Source organism: Haematobia irritans, chromosome 2 (genome assembly GCF_050003625.1).
Source record: "Haematobia irritans isolate KBUSLIRL chromosome 2, ASM5000362v1, whole genome shotgun sequence".
NCBI classification, from domain to species: domain Eukaryota; kingdom Metazoa; phylum Arthropoda; class Insecta; order Diptera; family Muscidae; genus Haematobia; species Haematobia irritans.
The window spans coordinates 11766364-11787899 of NC_134398.1; the positions used below are offsets into that span (position 1 = coordinate 11766364).

General features: G+C 25.2%; 1 protein-coding gene across 2 annotated transcripts in view; it reads left to right on the top strand.

Annotated features, from left to right (window-relative positions):
- The window catches only part of obst-B (obstructor-B), a 64365-nt gene that overhangs the window by 26085 nt on the left and 16744 nt on the right, over nucleotides 1-21536 (top strand). For both annotated transcript variants that reach the window (XM_075293360.1, XM_075293361.1), the window contains exon 4: nucleotides 6561-6679. In XM_075293360.1, coding sequence (XP_075149475.1) covers nucleotides 6561-6679 — 119 coding nt within the window. The remainder of the gene's footprint in view (nucleotides 1-6560; nucleotides 6680-21536) is intronic.

Consider the following 21536-nt stretch of genomic DNA (forward strand, 5'->3'; position numbering starts at 1 on the left):
GCCATGAACTGTTAATTTGAAGAACTGATTCCCGCTGAAATGAAATGATCTATGTATGGAAAAGAACATAGTCAAAATGTCCGTGTCGAGGTGTGGAGTATATCCTACACTGGTTATCCACGTTATTGTTAACGTATCAAAAGACATATATAATTAAAATTTTGACAAAATTTTCTATAGATTTAAAATTTTGAGAAAATTTTCTATAGATTTAAAATTTTGAGAAAATGTTCTATAGAATTAAGATTTTGACAAAATTTTCTATAGAAATAAAATGTTGCAAAATTTTCTATAGAAATAAAATGTTGACAAAATTTTCTATAGAAATAAAATTTTGGAAAAATTTTCTATAGAAGAAAAATTTTGACTAAATTTTCTATAGAAATAAAATTTTGACTAAATTTTCTTTAGAATTTAAATTTTGACAAAATTTTCTATAGAAATAAAATTTTGACAAAATTTTCTTTAGAAATAAAATTTTGACAAAATTTTCTATAGAATTAAAATTTTGACAAAATTTTCTATAGAAATAAAATTTGGACAAAATTTTCTATAGAAATAAAATTTTGACAAAATTTTCTATACAAATAAAGTTTTTCAACATGTTCTATAGAAATACAATTTTAACAAAATTTTCTATAGAAATAAAATTTTGACAAAATTTTCGACAAAAGAAAACACACAAACACACAAAATTTTCTAAAGAAATAAAATTTGGACAAAATTTTCTATAGAAATAAAATTTTTACAAAATTTTCTGTAGAAATAAAATTTTGACATAATTTTCTATAGAAAGAAACGTTTGACAAAGCTTTATATGCAAATAAAGTTTTAGCAAAATTTTCTATAGAAATAAAGTTTTGATCAATTTTTCTATAGAAATAAAATTTTGACAAAGATTTCTGTACAAATAAAGTTTTGGCTGAATTTTTATAGAAATAAATTTTTGACAATATTTTCTATGGAAATAAAATTTTGATAAATTTATCTACAGAAATAAAATTTTGACAAAATTTTCTATAGAAATAAAATTTTTACAAAACTTTCTGTAAAACTAAAATTTTGACAAAATTTTCTATAGAAATAAACTTTCTATAAAATTTTCTATAGAAATAAAATTTTGGCAAAATTTTCTATAGAAATAAAATTTTGGCAAAATTTTCTATAGAAATAAAATTTTTACATAATTTTCTATAGAATTAAAATTTTGAAATAAACTTAGGTGACTTGACATAAAGTGACCCATATTTACATGAATCCATATCCACTTCACATATATTATGCTTCAAGTATACTTTTCCCTTGTCCAATGTCCCTTGGGTCCTGTTTAACAATATTTATGTTTGCCTGATTGCCCTACTTCCTAGCAATCAATCTTTTTCGCACGCACATACTCACAACACCACACCAATCTTCGTCAATCCGTTGAACATAAATTTCATTTCAATTTTAATCCTTCTTGCCTTTCCACTTCCCTTTCCGGTAGCATAGGTGTAATTTAATATCAATTATATGTGACACTTAATACAAATAATTACTTTAACACTTCCCACCTGATGAACCTGAAAAGGGTGGGAGCTTTGAGTGGGTGATGGCATCCTATAAAAGAAAAATGTTTATTAGAAAATGCCTGATCAGTTTTTTTTTGGGGTTTGGTTGGATTTGAATGTGAAGTCAATTTGGTTTTCCCTATGGCGACATTCCCTTACTGACACCCTTAATAGCAGCATTGTATACAGAAAAGTAGAACTTATTACTGTCAATTCCCCAAGCACTCCTTAATATCCTTGCGATATTTCCTACAAACAATCCCATCCCCTCATCCCAAAAGAGCTTAAAGATGTCTGGCATGTGTTTTAACGCCACCACAAATCAACCTTCAATGTGTCAGTTGAACATTGGGAGGCAGTATTCGCGTGGTGTTCTTGATCGGTTAGGAATCTGTGTGAGCCAACAAGCACATTAAGGATATGCCCCCTGTGGCTAATGTTAAATAAGAGAAACACTCAATTAAATGTTGTATTACCTTTTGAATCTTCATTTAGTCGTGAAGTCCTTTGGGTTACATCGTCAATGGCTACAACAATGCAGGTGGTGATTTAAGCACTACACTTGGCGAGAGTTTGTGGCTAAGTACCTTTGTTTGCCTTATCGATGGGGGAAGGGAGTGTAGTTAATGAAGTAGATTTAGTTGAGTATATGAAAGAATTAATTTTTCATAGAAATTTTAACTATACAGGGTTGATGACATAAAGTGTTACCAATACCACAAGACCATACATTTTTGTTTTGTGTGAAAATGTTTTTATACCCTACGCCGTACTGTGGAATAGGGTATTAAAAGTAGGCCATATGTTTGGAAAACCTCGAAGGAGACGAGATAGATAGATATCTAAAAATAGATAGTGTGTCGTAAAAAATTTTTAATTTTTTTTCTCAAAATTTTATTTCTATCGAAAATTTTATAAAAATGTTATTTCTATAGAAAATCTTGCCGAAGTACAATTCAATATACAATTTTGTGAAAATTGTATTTCTATAGGAAATTTTCTCAAAATATTATTTAATAGAAAATGTTGTCCAAATTTAGTAAATTTGGTCAAAATTTTATTTCTATAGAAAATTTTGTTACAAATGTATTTTTAATAGAAAATTTGGTCAAAATTTTATTTCTATAGAAAATTTTGTTAGAAATTTATTTTTTAGCGAAAATTGTGTCAAAATTTTATTTCTATAGAAAATTTTGTCAAAATTTTATTTCTATGGATTGTTTGTCAAAAAATTATTTTTATATAAAATTTTATCAAGATTTTAGTCCCATGGATTTCTTGTCAAAATTTTAAATCTATAGAAAATTTTGTAAAAAATTTATTTCTATAGAAAATTTTGTCAAAAATTTTATTTCTATAGAAAATTTTGTCAAAATTTTATTTCTATAGAAAATTTTGTCAAAATTGTATTTCTATAGAAAATTTTTGCAAAATTTTATTTCCATAGAAAGTTATTTTTTATCAAGATTTTATCAAGATTTTAGTCCCATGGATTTCTTGTCAAAATTTTAAATCTATAGAAAATTTTGTAAAAAATTTATTTCTATAGAAAATTTTGTCAAAAATTTTATTTCTATAGAAAATTTTGTCACAATTTTATTTCTATAGAAAATTTTGTCAAAATTTTATTTCTATAGCAAACTTTGTCAAAATATCATTTCCATAGAAAATTTTGTCAACATTTTATTTCTACAGAATTTTTTTTTCTATAGAAACTGTTGCTACAATTTTGTCAAAATTTTATTTCTATAGAAAATTTTTGCAAAATTTTATTTCTATAGAAAATTTTTGCAAAATTTTATTTCTATAGAAAAAAAAATTTGTCAAAATTTTATTTCTACAGACTTTTTTTTTCTATAGAAACGTTTGTCACAATTTTGTCAAAATTTTATTTCTATAGAAAATTTGGTCAAAGTTTAATTTCTATAGAAAATTTTGTCAAAATTTTATTTCTATAGAAAATTTTTTCTCAACATTTTATTTTTATGGAAAATTTTGTCAAAAATTTTATTTCTATAGAAAATTTGGCAAAATTTTATTTCTATAGAAAATTTTGTCAAAAATTTGGTTTATATAGAAAATTTTTTCAAAATTTTATTTCTACAGAAAATTTTGTCAAAAATTTGATTTATATAGAAAATTTTTTCAAAATTTTATTTCTAAAGAAAACTTTGTCAAAATTTTATTTCTATGGAAAATTTTGTCAAAAATTTTTTTTCGAAAATTTTGTTTAACCTATTTGCATAGAAAGTTTTGTCAAAATTTTCTTTCTATAGAAAATATTGTCAAAACTTTAATTCTATATATATATTTTATTTTTTTAGAACATTTTGTCAAAATTTTATTTCTATAGAAAATTTTTGCAAAATTTTATTTCTATAGAACATTTTTGCAAAATTTTATTTCTATAGAAAATTTTGTCAAAATTTTATTTTCTATAGAAACTTTTGTCACAATTTTGTCAAAATTTTATGTCTATAGAAAATTTGGTCAAAGTTTTATTTCTATAGAAAATTTTGTCAAAATTTTATTTCTATAGAAAATTTTTGTCAAAATTTTATTTCAATGGAATATTTTGTCAAAAATTTTATTTCTATAGAAAATTTTGTCAAAAATTTGATTTATATTGAAAATTTTTTCAAAATTTTATTTCTAAAGAAAACTTTGTCAAAATTTTATTTATGTGAAAATTTTGTCAACAATTTTATTTTGAAAATTTTGTTTAAACTTTATTTGCATAGAAAGTTTTGTCAAAATTTTCTTTCTATAGAAAATATTGTCAAAACTTTAATTCTATATTATATATATAGAATTAAAGTTTTTTTAAAGTTTTTTTTTTATTTTTTTTAGAAAATTTTGTCAAAATTTTATTTCTATAGAAAATTTTTGCAAAATTTTATTTCTATAGAACATTTTTGCAAAATTTTATTTCTATAGAAAATTTTATTTCTACAGAATTTTTTTTTTCTATAGAAACTTTTGTCACAATTTTGTTAAAATTTTATGTCTATAGAAAATTTGGTCAAAGTTTTATTTCTATAGAAAATTTTGTCAAAATTTTATTTCTATAGAAAATTTTTGTCAAAATTTAATTTCAATGGAAAATTTTGTCAAAAATTTTATTTCTATAGAAAATTTTGTAAAAATTTTATTTCTATAGAAAATTTTGTCAAAATTTTATTTCTATAGAAAATTTTGTAATATTTTTATATAGAAAATTTTTTCAAAATTTTATTTCGAGAGAAAATCTTTGTCTAAATTTTATTTCTATAGAAAATTTTGTCAAACTTTAATTTCTATAGAAAATTTTGTCAAATTTTTATTTCTATAGAAAATTTTGTCAACATTTTATTTCTTAGAACATTTTTGCAAAATTTTATTTCTATTGAAAATTTTTGCAAAATTTTATTTCTATAGAAAATTGTGTCAAAACTTTATTTCTATAGAAAATTTTGTCTAAATTTTATTTCTATAGAAAATTTTGTCAACATTTGATTTCTATAGAAAATTTTTGCAAAATTTTATTTCTATAGAAAATTTTTGCAAAATTTTATTTCTATAGAAAATTTTTGCAAAATTTTATTTCTATTGTGTCACAACTTTATTTCTACAGATTTTTTATTCTATAGAAACTGTTGTCACAATTTTGTCAAGATTTTATTTCTATAGAAAATTTCGTCAAAGTTTTATTTCTAAAGAAAACTTTGTCAAAATTTTATTTCTAAAGAAAACTTTGTCAAAATTTTATTTCTATGGAAAATTTTGTCAAAAATTTTATTTCTATTGAAAATTTATTTCTATAGAACATTTTATCAAAATTTTATTTCTATAGAAAATTTTGTCAAAAATTTGATTTATTTAGAAAATTTTCTCAAAATTTTATTTCTATAGAGAACTTTTTCAAAATTTTATTTCCATAGAAAATATTGTCAAAATTTTATTTCTATAGAAAATTTTGTTAAAAGTCTGTAGAACATTTTGTCCAAATTTTATTTCTATAGAAAATTTTCTCTAAATTTGTTTTCTTTAGCAAACTTTGTCAAAATATCATTTCTATAGAAAATTTTGTCAAAATTTGATTTCTATAGAAATTTTTTTTCTATTGAAACTTTTGTCACAATGTTATCAAAATTTTATTTCTATAGACAATTTTGTATAAATTGTACTTTTATAGAAAATTTAGTCAAAATTTTATTTTTGAAGAGAATTTTCTGAAAATGTTATGTATATAGAAAATTTTGTCAACATTTTATTTCTATAGAAAATCTTTGTCAAAATTTATTTCTATAGAAAATTTTGTCAAGATTTTATTTCCATGGAATTCTTGTCAAAAATTTATTTCCAGAGAAAATCTTTGTCAAGATTTTAGCTCCATGGATTTCTTGTCAAAATTTTATATCTATAGAAAATTTTGTCAAAATTTTATATTCTATATTATTTCTATAGAAAATTTTGTCAAAATTTTACTTCCATAGAAAATTTTGTCAAAATTTTATTTCCATAGAAAATTTTGTCAAAAATTTGATTTATATAGAAAATTTGCTTAACATTTGATTTCTTTTGAAAATTTTCTCAAATTTTTATTTCTATAGAAAATTTTGTCAAAAGTTTATTTCTATAGAAAATTTTGCTAAAATTTTATTTCTATAGAAAATCTTTGCCAAAATTTAGTTTTTATAGAAAATCTTTGTAAAATTTTATTTCTATGGATTTTTTTTTACCAAAATTTTATTTCTGTAGAAAATTTTCAAAATTTTATTTCTATAGAAAATTTTCAAAATGTTATTTCTATAGAAAATTTTGTCAATATAACTTACCAACTTACTTAACCACTAAACTATCTTTGTATATTGAACGTTGGAATATATTTCTCAGCAATCAGATGACATTGTACTTTCTTTATTTGTTGATTTTTCACACACATATGCCTTGTCGTTACATTTTTAATGATTTTCACTTTTTGTTTTATTTTCCTGTCGTTTCCGCTTACATCCGCTTGGAATTTTGTAGTGATGGCGTAGCAACGGAAAAATTATGTGCCGATGGTATGGTTTTCAATGACTACAGTCCCAATGATGAGAAATGTGATTTACCCTACAATATCGACTGTAGCAAACGTTCGAAATTACGTAAGTATCTTTTAATGGTTTTTTAGTCCTTTTGTTGCGTTTGAGAAATCCCTTGGCCAAAAAAAAACGTAAAACTCCATTAGCGCAAATGTAATGGAAAATTTTACTTTCACCTCTTATTGTTTTACAATTCAAAGGATTATTGTTTTACTACAAAAAGGATATGGTATAAAGACATAAGCCCAACTCCTTATTTTCTTCACCTTCTACCAAAAGACCAATTTCCAGAACTTTTTAAGTGCCTTTGGCTATTTAACACCACACAACTATATAATATGTCCACTTTAATTTCATTTATGATTTTATATCCTGCCAAAAAAAGGGAAGGCATTAATTTATTAATGAAGTTTATTTAACAAATACACCCAAAGATAATTGTATAAGATTTTCGAGAAGTGGGGGAATGAGCCTTATTGAGAGTATGAAAGTAAATTGTCTCCAATGTCTCGACATGAAGTTAATTAAGAATTTAATCGTTAAGGTTGACACTATGAAAAGTTACAAAATTAATTGAAACTTAAATAAGGCAATTGCGTTTTATTAAATGGCATACACACCATCGAACATAAGCCTCCAGACAGAATTCTGTGACAAAGGAAGTTATCGGAAAAGGAAATGAGTGTTTAATGGTGGGATTTGAAGTTGGAAAATGAGATTTTCCGGGTATGTGTAAACAGCCAGGATTTAAAGTTCATAGCGAAACAGGAAATGTAGACATTGAGGGTTACGGAATAGAAGAAAACTTGCAGCAAATATTTTCCTTGCTTCGATTTTTGAGTTCATTGATGAAGAATACACAGAAAAAAGTAGAGTTCACTTTAATCATTTTAGTAAAACGCTTGATAAATGTCACTTACATCCTTCGCACATTACCCATCGATTTTTAATATATATCAGTCAGTTTTTTTTATTATTTTTAATATATGATTTTTAATATATATAGCCACCTTCAGTTGCTACTTACTTTAAGCAGTCATATTTTTGAGGATATTTTTTTTTGTAACCAAAGATAATTTTTTTTTATATTTTGGTGTCACATTTTTATAATGCTCCGATAGCGTAGTTTTTCCGGAAGTCAGTTTACTGAAAAATCCATGGTATCCATTAAAATTATAAATACCATTTGCAGTAGTAATTTTAGCAATACCTTTCCAAATTAAAATTATTTTATATGTTGGCGCCAAAAAGTATGCAAAAAGTTCATTAATCATGCGGCAAGAGTAATCTTAAATAAATTTAAGATAAAATTGGTTCATATTTTATGCACCTTTATGGAAATTCCTAAATACAGCCTTCAATAATGCTACTGTTTTTTTTTTTTATTAGGCAGGAATTTGAACTTGGAAAATGAGATTTTCCTGGAATATATTAATAAGCAAAAATTATGGTTACAGCGAAACGGAAAAAGTACACAATAAACGCTAATGTGTTGGAGAAAATTTTATGAAAATCATTTATTTGCTTCGCTATTTAATTTCATTGATATCAATGCAGAAAAAAAGTGCAAATTTTATTTAAAAATCGACATATATCTGTAAAAAATTCTATACAGATCTAGTGAAGGTGCCTATATCTATTTTATAGTATTACTTTAGTGGTAGGAGGCTAACCTTTACCACAAAAAAATCGTAAGATAAACTTTTTTTCCATAGAAAATTTTGGCAAAACTTTATTTCAATAGAAAATTTTGCCACAGTTTTATTTCTACAGAAAATTTTGGCAAAACTTTATTTTTATAGAAAATTTTGACAAAATTTTATTCGTATAGAAAATTTTGGATTTTTTTTTTATAGAAAATTTTGCCAAAATTTTATTTCTATAGAAAATTCTGCCAAAATTTATTTCTATAGAAAATTTTCTCAAAATTTTATTTCTATAGATAATTTTGCCATAATTTTATTTCTATAGAAAATTTTCCCAAAATTTATTTCTTTAGAAAATTTTGCAAACATTTATTTCTATAGAAAATTTTGCCAAATTTTATTACTATAGAAAATTTTGCCAATTTTTTTTTTTAAGAATTTTGGCCAAATTTTATTTCCAAAGAAAATTTTGGCAAAATTTTATTTCTACAGAAAATTTTCGCAAAATATTATTTCTATAGAAAATTTTGCTACAGTTTTATTTCTATAGAAAATTTTATCAGAATTTTATTTCTGTAGAAATTTTTGCTACAGTTTTATTTCTATAGAAAATTTTATCAGAATTTTATTTCTGTAGAAATTTTTGCTACAGTTTTATTTCTATAGAAAATTTTATCAGAATTTTATTTCTGAAGAAAATTTTGCCACAGTTTTATTTCTATAGAAAATTTTGCCAAAATTTTATTTCTGTAGAAAATTTTGCCATAGTTTTATTTCTATAGAAAATTCTGCCAAAATTTATTTCTATAGAAAATTTTGTCAAAATTTTATTTCTATAGATAATTTTGCCATAATTTTATTTCTATAGAAAATTTTGCTACAGTTTTATTTCTATAGAAAATGTTATCAGAGTTTTATTTCTGTAGAAAGTTTTGCCACAGTTTTATTTCTATAGAAAATTTTGCCAAAATTTTATTTCTGTAGAAAATGTTGCCACAGGTTTATTTCTATAGAAAATTTTTACCAAAATTTATTTCTATAGAAATTTTGTCAAAATTTTATTTCTATAGAAAATATTGTCAAACTTTTATTTCCATATTAAATTTTGGCAAAATGGATAATTTTGGCAAAATTTTATTTCTATAGAAAATGTTGCCACAGTTTTATTTCTATAGAAAATTTTGCCACAGTTTTATTTCTAATATTTTGCCAGAATTTTATTTCTATAGAAAATTTTGTCAAAATTTTATTTCTATAGAAAATTTTGCCACAGTTTTATTTCTTTACAAAATTTTCCCAAAATTTTATTTAGTTAGAAATTTTTCCAAAACTTTATTTAGTTAGAAAAATTTTGCAAAATTTATTTTTATAGCAAATTGTGGCAAAATTTTATTTCTATTGATAATTTTAACAAAATTTTATTTGTATAGAAAATTTTGTCAAAATTTTATTTCGATAGAAAATTTTGTAAAATTTTTTTTCTGTAGATAATTTTGTCAAAATTTATTTCTTAGAAAATTTTGTCAAAATTGTTTTTTCTATAGAAAATTTTGTTAACATTTTATTTCTATAGATAATTTTAAAAGTTCACCAATGTGGTATCACAATGGACTGAATAGTCTAAGTGAGCCTGATACATCGGGCTGCCACCTTACCTAACCTAACCTAACCTATAGAAAATTTTGTTAACATTTTATTTCTATAGAAAATTTTGCAAAATTTTATTTCTATAGAAAATTTTGCCAGAATTTTATTTCTGTAGAAAATTTTGTCAACATTTTACTTCTATTGAAAATTGTGCCAAAATTTATTTCTATAGAAAATTTTGCCAAAATTTTATTTCTATTGAAAATTTTGCCATTTTTTTTAATAATTTTGGCAAAATTTTATTTCTTAAGAAAATTTTTGCAAAATTTTACTTCTATAGAAAATTTTCCACAGTTTTATTTCTGTAGAAAGTTTTGCCACAGTTTTATTTTTATAGAAAATTTTGCCAACATTTTATTTCTGTAGAAAATGTTGCCACAGTTTTATTTCTATAGACAATTTGCCACAGTTTTATTTCTATAGAAAATTTTGCCAGAATTTTATTTCTATAGAAAATTTTGGAAAATGTAATTGCTAAAAAAAATTTAGTGATAATTTTATTTCATATTTGTTGTTCTGATCTCAGCTTAAAAACCATTGCGTTGTCTAAACTACAAGAGTAGCTTAACCAACAGAGGAAAAGAATGTTTGTGAAATTTATTTAGCCAAAGCTCTATAGTCTGCAAGATGGTTGGATGGAGGCACGTTTCGGAATTACCACATTCCTCATCAGCATCCTCTACTTTCAGCAAAACTATCAACCAATTATCAGAACAAATTCTGGTAGTTCCCCAAACCCAAAGTGAACCACACTTGAAAATTCCGAAAAAAGGTTTATGGTAGTCGGCATTTGCCGAAATAAATCTTGGTACACACATTTCTCTTTTTTCCTTTGCCAATTTCAAATAATCGATTTGAGTGCAGTTTGTTTTTGGTCAAAATTTTATTTCTATAGAAAATTTTGTCAAAATTTTATTTCTATAAAAAAATTTTCCAAAAATTTTATTTCTATAAAAAAAATTTTCCAAAAATATATTTCTATAGAAAGTTTGCTCAAAATTTTATTTCTGTAGAAAATTTTGGCAAAATTTTATTTCTATAGAAAATTTTCGCAAAATTTTATTTCTATAGAAAATTTTGCAAAATTTTATTTCTATAGAAAATTTTGGCAATATTTTATTTGTATAGAAAATTTTAGCAAAATTTTATTTCTATAAAAAATTTTGGCAAAATTTTAGTTCTATAGAAAATTTGGCCACAGTGTTATTTGCATAGACACTTTTTGCAAAATTTTATTTCTATAGAAAATTTTGCCACAGTTATATTTCTATACAAAATTTTCCCAAAATTTTATTTAGTTAGAAAATTTTCCCAAAATTTTATTCAGTTAGAAAATTTTTGCAAAATTTATTTTTATAGCAAATTATGGCAAAATTTTATTTCTATAGATAATTTAACAAAATTTTATTTCAATAGAAAATTTTGTAAATTTTTTTCTGTATATAATTTTGTCAAAATTTTATTTCTATAGACAATTTTGCCACAGTTTTATCTCTATAGAAAAATTTGCATGAATTTTATTTCTGTAGAAAATTTTGTCAAAATTTTATTTCTATAAGTAAATTTTGGCAAAATTTTATTTCTATAGAAAAATTTCCCAAAATTGTATTTATTTAGAAAATTTTGGAAAAATTTATTTCTAGAGCAAATTGTGGCAAAATTTTATTTCTATAAAAAATTTTGGCAACTATAGAAATAAAATTTTACCAAAATTTTCTATAGAAATGAAACTATAGAAAATTTTGGATAAATTTTATTTCTATAGAAAATTTTGGCAAAATTTATTTCTATAACAAATTGTGGCAAAATTTTATTTCTATAAAAAGTTTTGCCAACATTTCATTTCTAGACAACATTTTGCAAATTTTTATTTTAATAGAAGATTTTGTCAAAATTTTTTTTCTATAGAAAATCTTTCCAAAATTGTAGTTTTACAGAAATTTTTGTCAAGATTTTATTTCTATATTAAATTTTGCCAAAATTTATTTGTGTAGAAATTTTTGTCAAAATTTTATTTCAATAGCAAATTGTGACAAAATTTTTTCAAAGTTTTATATCTATAGAAAGTTTTATGAAAATTTTATTTCTATAAAAATTTTGACACAGTTTTATTTCTATAGAAAATTTTCGCAAAATTTTAGTTCTTTAGAAGAAATTGCAAGCATTTTATTTCTATAGAAAATTTTGTCAAAATTTTATTTCTTTAGTAAATTTTGCCAAAATTTATTTCTATAGAAAATTTTGCCAAAATTTATTTCTATAGAAAATTTTGTCAACATTTTATTTCTATAAAAAATGTTGTCAAAATTTTATTTCCATAGAAAATTTCGCCAAAATATTATTTCTAAAGAAAATTTTGTGAAAATTTAATGTCTAAAGAAAATTTTGTCAAAATTTAATTTCTCTAGAAAATTTTTCCAAAATTTTATTTTTATAGAAAATTTTTTAGACAGAAATATTTTGCAAAATCTAACAAAACATCAAGAACGTTTTTGGTAGAATAACAACTGTGGTAAGCGTGATGACAACCTCATGTTGAAGTAACCGCTCCTTACATACGTCTTGATCAGATCCATATACTCCAGGGACTAGCGGTCCCGAAGTTGGTCAATTTACCATAGGGTTAAGTCTGTCGCTCATTATCCATTTGGGTTTTCAGTTGTCATTTACTTCAAGCAATCGTAATTTTTTCCATATTTTTTGTATATTTGTAGAACATTTTTATAATGCTTTTATAGATATAGACCATATAATAATATATTTATCACCACTTTTCTAAATTGAATATGTTGGCCCCGAAAAGTATGTAAATATTTAATTGGTAAAAAAATAAAAAACTTTTTTTCCAAAAGTAATCTTTGATAAATTTAAGATAAAATTACTCCAGACCTAATAATTTATACTATATACTGCAATAGCATTACCACTGTGTGAATTTACCTCTTCATAAGAGCCGACTACTTCTATTGCAATTTTTAGTACCTGTTACCACCTACTTCTCAAAATCATAATTTTGAACCCCTAATTTATTTTGTCACCAAATGCAATTTTTTTTTCTAAATGTGTACTATTTTAAAGTACATTCGCTCCATAGTTGTATACGTGTGTCACTAAGATTATAGATATAGACCATAGTTAATTAATAAATAGTGTTATAATCTCTTTATCTATCGCCAATTTAAAATTATTGTAAAATTTGGCGTCCAAAAGTATGCAAATATTTCGTTCAAAATGTTTAGAAAAATATAAATAGGTCTACCATCGGTCTAGTTTTTATATTATAATAATAAATGCATGCTGTTTCATTAGGAAACTGCATGTCAGTGCCTAAAAGTATGCAAATGTTTAATTGGAAAATTTTAGAAAAATGAGAAATCCTAAAATAAAATCACACCATTTTAGATAATTGAAAATTCCAAGAAAAATCATATTCCATTTAATATTTAATTTCTGATACTATTATTATTATTATTTATACCCAATAGCTAAGCTGTTATTTATAAGCTTCAACATTAAATTCAAATGCTCCTCCTAAAAAAAACGTATGAACTTCAACATTTAAGCTATCGAATATCTCGGAAATTTTCTTTCCTGTTGTTTTTTCTTCTCCACACAATATAACCTTTATGTCATCTTTAATGTCATAATTTTATTTGTCATATTCAATTTTCCCCCGTAGCTTGCCACAAATTTGTCGATTCTTTCATATCACTTTGCAAGCATTTTGTGATGGTGTCCTTTGAACGTGCGTCATGCCCCAGACTCGAGTAACGAGTTTGGTTCAAATGAAAATGTTGCGTACAAACATTGTCTGCCAATCAATGTTGATAACATAATAGACACGACAATGACACATAGGAGGACAAAAAAAAATTGATAAGACCCACATATAGCAACAAAGACTCCACTCGACATATTTTCGCCCCCTTTTCCCCCTTATATGAAGACATTTATAAGCGACACACATTTTCAAAAAGCAAAACCAGACACGCATTTTTATACATTCCATGCTTAGATATTTAGCATTGATGGCCAAAGGATACAAAATGTGTTGGTAGAGAGAGAGAAAGAGAGAGAGAAAATGTTGGATATGCTATAGCTACTTCTTCATAACTCATTGCTTAGTTAAAGCAAAAATGTCATTATACCAGTTAGACAGTTAGAAGGACCCTTTAGAATTGGTATGTGAGAAGAGGTTTTGTGGTGCTCTTATTCTTGTTATTTGTTGTTTGTCATGCTCCTTGCTCCTTTGGATTAAAAATTATGAGTGCATCTCGGCATGTTCCATTTGTAAAGTCCGTTGCCTTTGGGGGTTTTAAACAAAGCAATTCTCTAATAAACTTTCCTTCCTAACAAGGATATATCTGGAATGAGAGAATGAAAAAGAATGAAATCGAGCTGGGTCAACTAAAATTCTGCCAATATATACGTTTGAAAAATGTTTGAATGCAACTTGCTTATGATTTGAAAACAATTTGAATTCTAACAGTTTTGTTTTTTATTGGAATATCATTGCTCAAAACTATTCACAGCTACGTTTTATGTTCATTTACGTAATCTTTAAACCTTCATTTACAATGAAAATTTTGCCATGTCATCATGTCCTTATGCGCTGTTCAGACTATAAGTTTAAAGGAACATATCCCAGATATAGGCCACACTATAACTTATGTTCGAAGACACAATCAATATTGCATGTTGTTAATGCGATCGATAACACATTTATCGATATTTTACTTACCTCCGACAATTCTTTGAAAAAGGTTTGAATTCAACACGCTTTCATACATTATGGTTTGAAACAAATTTGAATTCCTACAACAGATGTATTTAGAATATGTGATGAGACAAAATGGAAATCAAGTGGTGTTAACTCTACTCTGCCAACATATATATTTGAAAAAGGTTCGAATTCAAAGCGTCCAAAATGTAAATGAAAAAAAAAAAATTAACAAGACCAGATATGATCTGAAAAGTGAAGGCAATTCAAGTATTGCCGATGGTAATGCGGGCCACCGTAACGACCGATGGTTGCTCTTTCTTTGTATTCATCAACAGTGGGATCAAAGACAAATTCCGAATAATATCGGGAAAATATCTTAAACATAGTACTGAAGCCCTCGACAGACAAACATTTCAGGCGCGGACTACTGTTAGGTTAGGTGTAGGGTACCCCGCAGGCTTACTTAGACTATTCAGTCCATTGCAGTATTGTCAGCGAAATTTTTCGGTTTACCCTACGAGGCCAAAAAAGTTCCTTACTTTCCTCTACATTCCCAAAAAATTTTCTCTACAATAGGTTAGGTAAGGTGGCAGCCCGATGCATCAGGCTCACTTAGACTATTCAGTCCATTGTGATACCATATTGGTGAAGTTCTCTCTTATCACTGAGTACTGACCGATTCCATATTAAGCTCAATGACAAGGGACCTCCTTTATATAGCCGACTCCGAACGGCTTTCCACATTGCAGTGAAACCACTTAGAGAAACTTTGAAACCCTCAGAAATGTCACCAGCATTACAGAGGTGGGATAATCCACCACTTAAAAGCTTTTTGGTGTTCGGTCGAAGCAGGAATCGAACCCACGACCTTGTGTATGCAAGGCGGGTATGCTAACCATTGCACCACGGTGGCTCCCGACAATAGTTTTCGTTAAACAAAATCTAAAAACAAAAATGGTTCTATGTGAGAAAGAATTCTATAGAAATATAATATTGAGAAAATTTTTTATAAAATAATATAAAATAAAATAAAATTAAATTTTGCAAAAATTTTCTATAGAAATAAAATTTTGCAAAACATTTCTATAGAAATAAAAATTTGCCAAATTTTCTATAGTAATAAAAGTTTGAAACCATATTCTATAGAAATAAAATTTTGAAAAATTTTCTCTAAAAATAAAATTTTGTAAAAATTTTCTGTAGAAATAAAAATTTTAGAAAAATTTTCTATAAAATAAAATTTATTTATTTTGTTTCTTATTCGATCTTTTTCTGTTTTAATAAAAATGCTTTATTTTGTCAAGCTTGAGATCTCAAGCTTGACAAAATAAAGCATTTTTAATAAAATAAAATTTTGAAACAAAATTTTGAGAAAATTTTTAGAGAAATAAAATGTTGACAAAATTTTCGATAGAAATAAAATTTTCAGAAAATTTTCTATAGCATTAAATTTTGAGAAAATTTTCTATAAAAATAAAATTTTGAGAAAATTTTCTATAAAAATAAAATTTTGACAAAATTTTCTATAGAAATAAAATTTTGACAAAATTATCTATAGAAATAAAATTTTGACAAAGTTTTCTATTGAAACAAAATTTTGAGAAAGTTTTCTATTGAAACAAAATTTTGAGAAAATTTTCTATAGAAATGAAATTTTGAAAAAAATTTTCTATTGAAATACAATTTTGACAAAATTTCTATAGAAATAAAATTTTGAGAAAAATTTTCGAGAGAAATAAAATTTTGAAAAAAATGTCTATAAAAATAAAATTTTCTAAAGAAATGAAATTTTGAGAAAATTATCTATAGAAATAAAATGCAATTTTGAGAAAGTTTTTCTATAGAAATAAAATTTTTAAAAAAATTTTCTATATAAATAAAATTTTTACAAAATTTTCTATAGAAATAAATTTTTTATAAAATTTTCTATAGAAAAAAAAAATTGACAAAATTTTATATGGAAATAAAATTTTGACAAACTTTTCTACAGAAAAAAAATTTTGAAAAATTGTTCTTTAGGAATAAAATGTTGATAAAATTTTTCTATAAAAATTAAATTTTGACAAAATTTTCTATAGAAATAAAATGTTGCCAAAATTTTCTATAGGAATAAAGTTTTGACAAAATTATCTATAGAAATAAAATTTTGACAAAGTTTTCTATTGAAATAAAATTTTGAGAAAGTTTTCTATTGAAACAAAATTTTGAGAATGTTTTCTATTGAAACAAAATTTTGAGAAAATGTTCTATAGAAATAAAATTTTGAAAAAAAGTTTCTATTGAAATACAATTTTGACAAAATTTCTATAGAAATAAAATTTTGAGAAAATTTTTCTAGAGAAATAAAATTTTTACATTTTCTATAGAAATAAAATTTTGACAAATTTTCTATAGAAATAAAATTTTGAAAAAATTTCTATAAAAATAAAATTTTGAGAAGATTATCTATAGAAATCAAATTTTTCTATAGAAATAAAACCTTGACAAAATTTTCTATAGAAATGAAATTTTGAGAAAGTTTTTCTATAGAAATAAAATTTTTACAAAATTGTCTAAAAAAAAATTGACAAAATTTTCTATGGAAATAAAATGTTGACAAAATTTTCTATAGAAATAAAATTTTGACACAATTTTCTATAGAAATAAAATTTTGACAAAATTATCTATAGAAATAAAATTTTGACAAACTTTTCTATTGAAACAAAATTTTGATAAAATTTTTCTATTGAAACAAAATTTTGAGAAAATTTTTAGAGAAATAAAGTTTTGACAAAATTTTCTATAGATGTAAAGTTTTCAGAATATTTTCTGTAGCATTAAATTTTGAGAAATTTTTCTATAAAAATAAGATTTTGACAAATTTATCTATAGAAATAAAATTTTGACAAAGTTTTCTATAGAAATAAAATTTTGACAAATTTTCTATAGAAATAAAATTTTGAAAAAAAATCTATAAAAATAAAATTTTCTAAAGAAATAAAATTTTGAAAAAATTATCTATAGAAATAAAATCTTGAGAAAATTTTCTATGGAAATAAAATTTTGACAAAATTTTCTATGGAAATAAAATTTTGACAAAATTTTCTATGGAAATAAAATTTTGACAAAATTATCTATAGAAATAAAATTTTGAAAACATGTTCTTTAGAAATAAAATATTGAGAAAATTTTATATAGAAATAAAATGTTGATAAAATTTTTCTATAAAAATAAAATTTTGACAAAATTTTCTATAGAAATACAATTTTGACAAAATTTTCTAAAGAAATAAAATTTTCTATAGGAATAAAGTTTTGACAAAATGTTATACAGGAAAAAAATGTAAACATTTTTAAAAATTGTATTGAGTGAAAAAGTCCCTACATATTGCCTCCTTTTTATAGCCGAGTCCGAACGACATTCCACATTGCAGTGAAATCTAAATGAAGCTTTAAAACCCTCAGAAATGTCACCAGCATTACTGAGGTGGGATAATCTATCGCTTAAAAACATTTTGGTGTTCGGTCGAAGCAGGAATCGAACCCACGACCTTGTGTATGCAAGGCGGGCATGCTAACCATTGCACCAAGGTGACTCCCATTGTGCCCCATACGTCCCTACAAGATGCTAAATATGTGAAAAATCCTACTGTAGTGAAATTCCCCTACTTCTGGCGACATTGTTCCATATTGATACCTTAGTGGTGAGCTCAGTGATTAAATACCCCCTTTTTATAGACTTAATATCACCAGCATTACTGAAAAAAAGTTAGTGTTTGGCCGAAATTGGGATTGAATCTATGACTGTTTTAACACTCCTCTTCCTGTCCTGAGGCTTTTTTCGTGGAACACTTTGTGTAGACCACTGTCCCATACGATTCAATTTAAAGCCACTACAGACGTTGGCAGCGACAGTAACCCATGAACCTTTGTGGCAGTTACCACTCCGTTAACCATTTGCAAAGACCTCAACTTCAACTCAACATAAAGCCAACTATTTTGCTATCCTTGTAGCTTAAGGCATATGCATGCCTGTATTGGGAAATGATGTTCGATAGACCAAGGCCATGAAAAGTCTTCTTTAACCACCTCCAACACCCCCACCCCAAAGTAAACGCATAAACGATATTCAAAGTTGTATACGCTTCGTGCTTTAAAAACGCCAATTTTTTCCCAGGGGGACATTGGTGGTTGGCATTGATGGTACCGAGTTTAAAGACTACTAAGATTTCTATGTTAGTTGTACGTAAGTTCTGTAGTTTTTGCCAGATAGGTGAAGAGGTCCTATTCATGGTCCTTTTTCGAGAAAAAAAAACAACAAAGCAGCTCTTTTGTTTTTTGGGAAAAGGAAACTAGTAAATGTTTCGTTATTGTTGCTCTATCATCGTTTGTTAATGTCATCCAGTCGGAAAGTGAACGAGACTTTTGGTAAAAACTATCACTTAGAGAATAAAGGACGCTTACATGGGAAGTACATCCAATGCCATAGCCATATGCATCAGACAAACCTTACCTTGTTGGAATACAATTACGAACTACGATGTAGATACGGTTTTTTTGGTAGTCACTCAGTACAGTAAACTGAAATTGGAATAAATTCGAATTTAGACAAAACAGGCTATCGATGGGATCATAGGAAGTTGAAAAACTTTGGAGCGGTGTATTATTATCGAAAATGGTTCTCTGTGTGTAATACGAGTATGCTAATCGAATCACCACGATGAATCTCTTAGGGATTATTATAAAGAGACATATCAGGGATTATTATAAAAAACATTGACTTTTTGATAATTATTACAAACCCTACTCTCCCAATAGTCTCTCCCCTCTCTCTCTTTCGTTTTCTTTCTTCGGTTTTTTCCAATTTAAAAAAATCTAAATGTAGACCTAAAAGTTGATTTTTGATGTTCTTTACAAACCCTACTCTCCCAATAGTCTCCCTTCCTCTCTCTCTCTCTCTCTCTCATCACTCCCATTCAGATCATTCTCACTTACTTCATAATTAGAAATAAAAGTTGATTTTTTATGCTCTTTACAAACCCTACTCTCTAATAGTCTTCCTTCCTCTCTCTCTCTATCTGTCTCTCTCATCACTCCCATTCGGATCATTCTCACTTGTTTCATATTTCTTGTCATTTCGATCCACTGTTTGATTCACCGCAACTAACTCCCACTGACAAAAATTCTTAAAAGGCTTTAAAATGGGATTCAATGTCCCTTACATGTTAGACAGTGTTACTGCATAAGTGTTATTGTCTACGTGCGTACTTACAAACTCATACACACAGGAACTCATATGCCTTGTACGGAAGGTACATTTAAGCTTGCGTATATGTATTTTGACTCTCGTTGCTCGTTATACGAAATTTTAAGTGGTATTTAGTTCGAGTTAAGCTTAGATAGAGACCTCATCGTCCTCCATTGATACAAAAGATGGCCATTCTGGACTCTTGGTCATGCTTTAGAGAACGACAAAAGCTAAATCCATACGACACCACTCACAGCTACATTAACAACAACAGAAAGAGCCAAAAGTCACTGCACTATGTTCGTCTATGAACAACAATAACATTATTACACCTTGTGATGTTGTTGTTTTTGGCAATTTCACTCGCTTTGTCTCCAGTGGATTTTCAACAGTTTTGATGATGAGATTTACCACGTTTTTGTCGTGTCTTTGAGTTTGGTTGTGAAATCTTTGGTCTTTTACATCATAGAATTGTTGGCAAATTGAAAATTGTTTATGAAAGTGGAAATTTGTTTTAGTTTTAAATTCTTTTGTAAGCCTTTAAAATAGTTGGCCAGTATGCACGGAGAAAATTATTTAAAATATCCTAGTTAATTAAAAACAAATAAATAATGGCGATGTAAAATCACTATGTAGTAGGATATGGCTCGAAAAAATCGGTGATAAACCCAGAAATGATCCATAAAGTGAAGGCCAAATTCGATCGACATACACACCGCAGTGGAAAACCCTATCGTGAGCCTGAAACATGGATATGGACCAATAATTTAGAAGTTTTGATATTACTTCCAAATATCTTTTAAATACTCCCCTGTATGATGCTAAATATGTCTTCAACAATATATACAAAAATCGCTGAAATTAAATCACTAACTACCAGCAGTTGACATCACCTTAAGAGAGCAGAGAGTGTACGCAATGATTTTGGACAGTGTCCCAACCAGGAATGGCAAATTCAGTTCTATAGTACTTTTTCAATACTTTTTCACAATGGTCAATACCGCAGTAACCCCGCGAATGATTTAGTACCTTTGGGTAAACATTTTTGAGCCGAAAAATTTTTTTTGCCAAAATTTTATTTCTAGAGAAAATTTAATTAACATTTTATTTCTATAGAAAATTTAATTAACATTTTATTTCTATAGAAAATTTAATTAACATTTTATTTCTATAGAAAATTTTGTCAACAAATTTATTTCTATAGAAAATTTCGTCAAAATTCTATTTCTATAGAAAATTTTGTAAAAATTGTATTCCTATAGAAAATTTTGTCAAAAACTTTATTTCCGTACAAAATTTTGTCAAAAATTTTATTTCTATAGAAAATTTTGTCAAAATTTTATTTCTATAGAAAATTTTGTCAAAATTTTATTTCTATAGAAAATTTTGTCAAAATTTTATTTCTATAGAAAATTTTGTCAAAAATTTTATTTCTATAGAAAATTTTGTCAAAATTTTATTTCTATAGAAAATTTTGTCAAAATTTTATTTCTATAGAAAATTTTGTCAAAATTTTATTTCTTTAGAAAATTTTGTCAAAATTTTATTTCTTTAGAAAATTTTGTCAACATTTTATTTCCATAGAAAATTTTGTCAAAATTTTATTTCTATAGAAAATTTTATCAAAATTTTATTTCTATAGAAAATTTTGTCAAAATTTTATTTCTATAGAAAACTT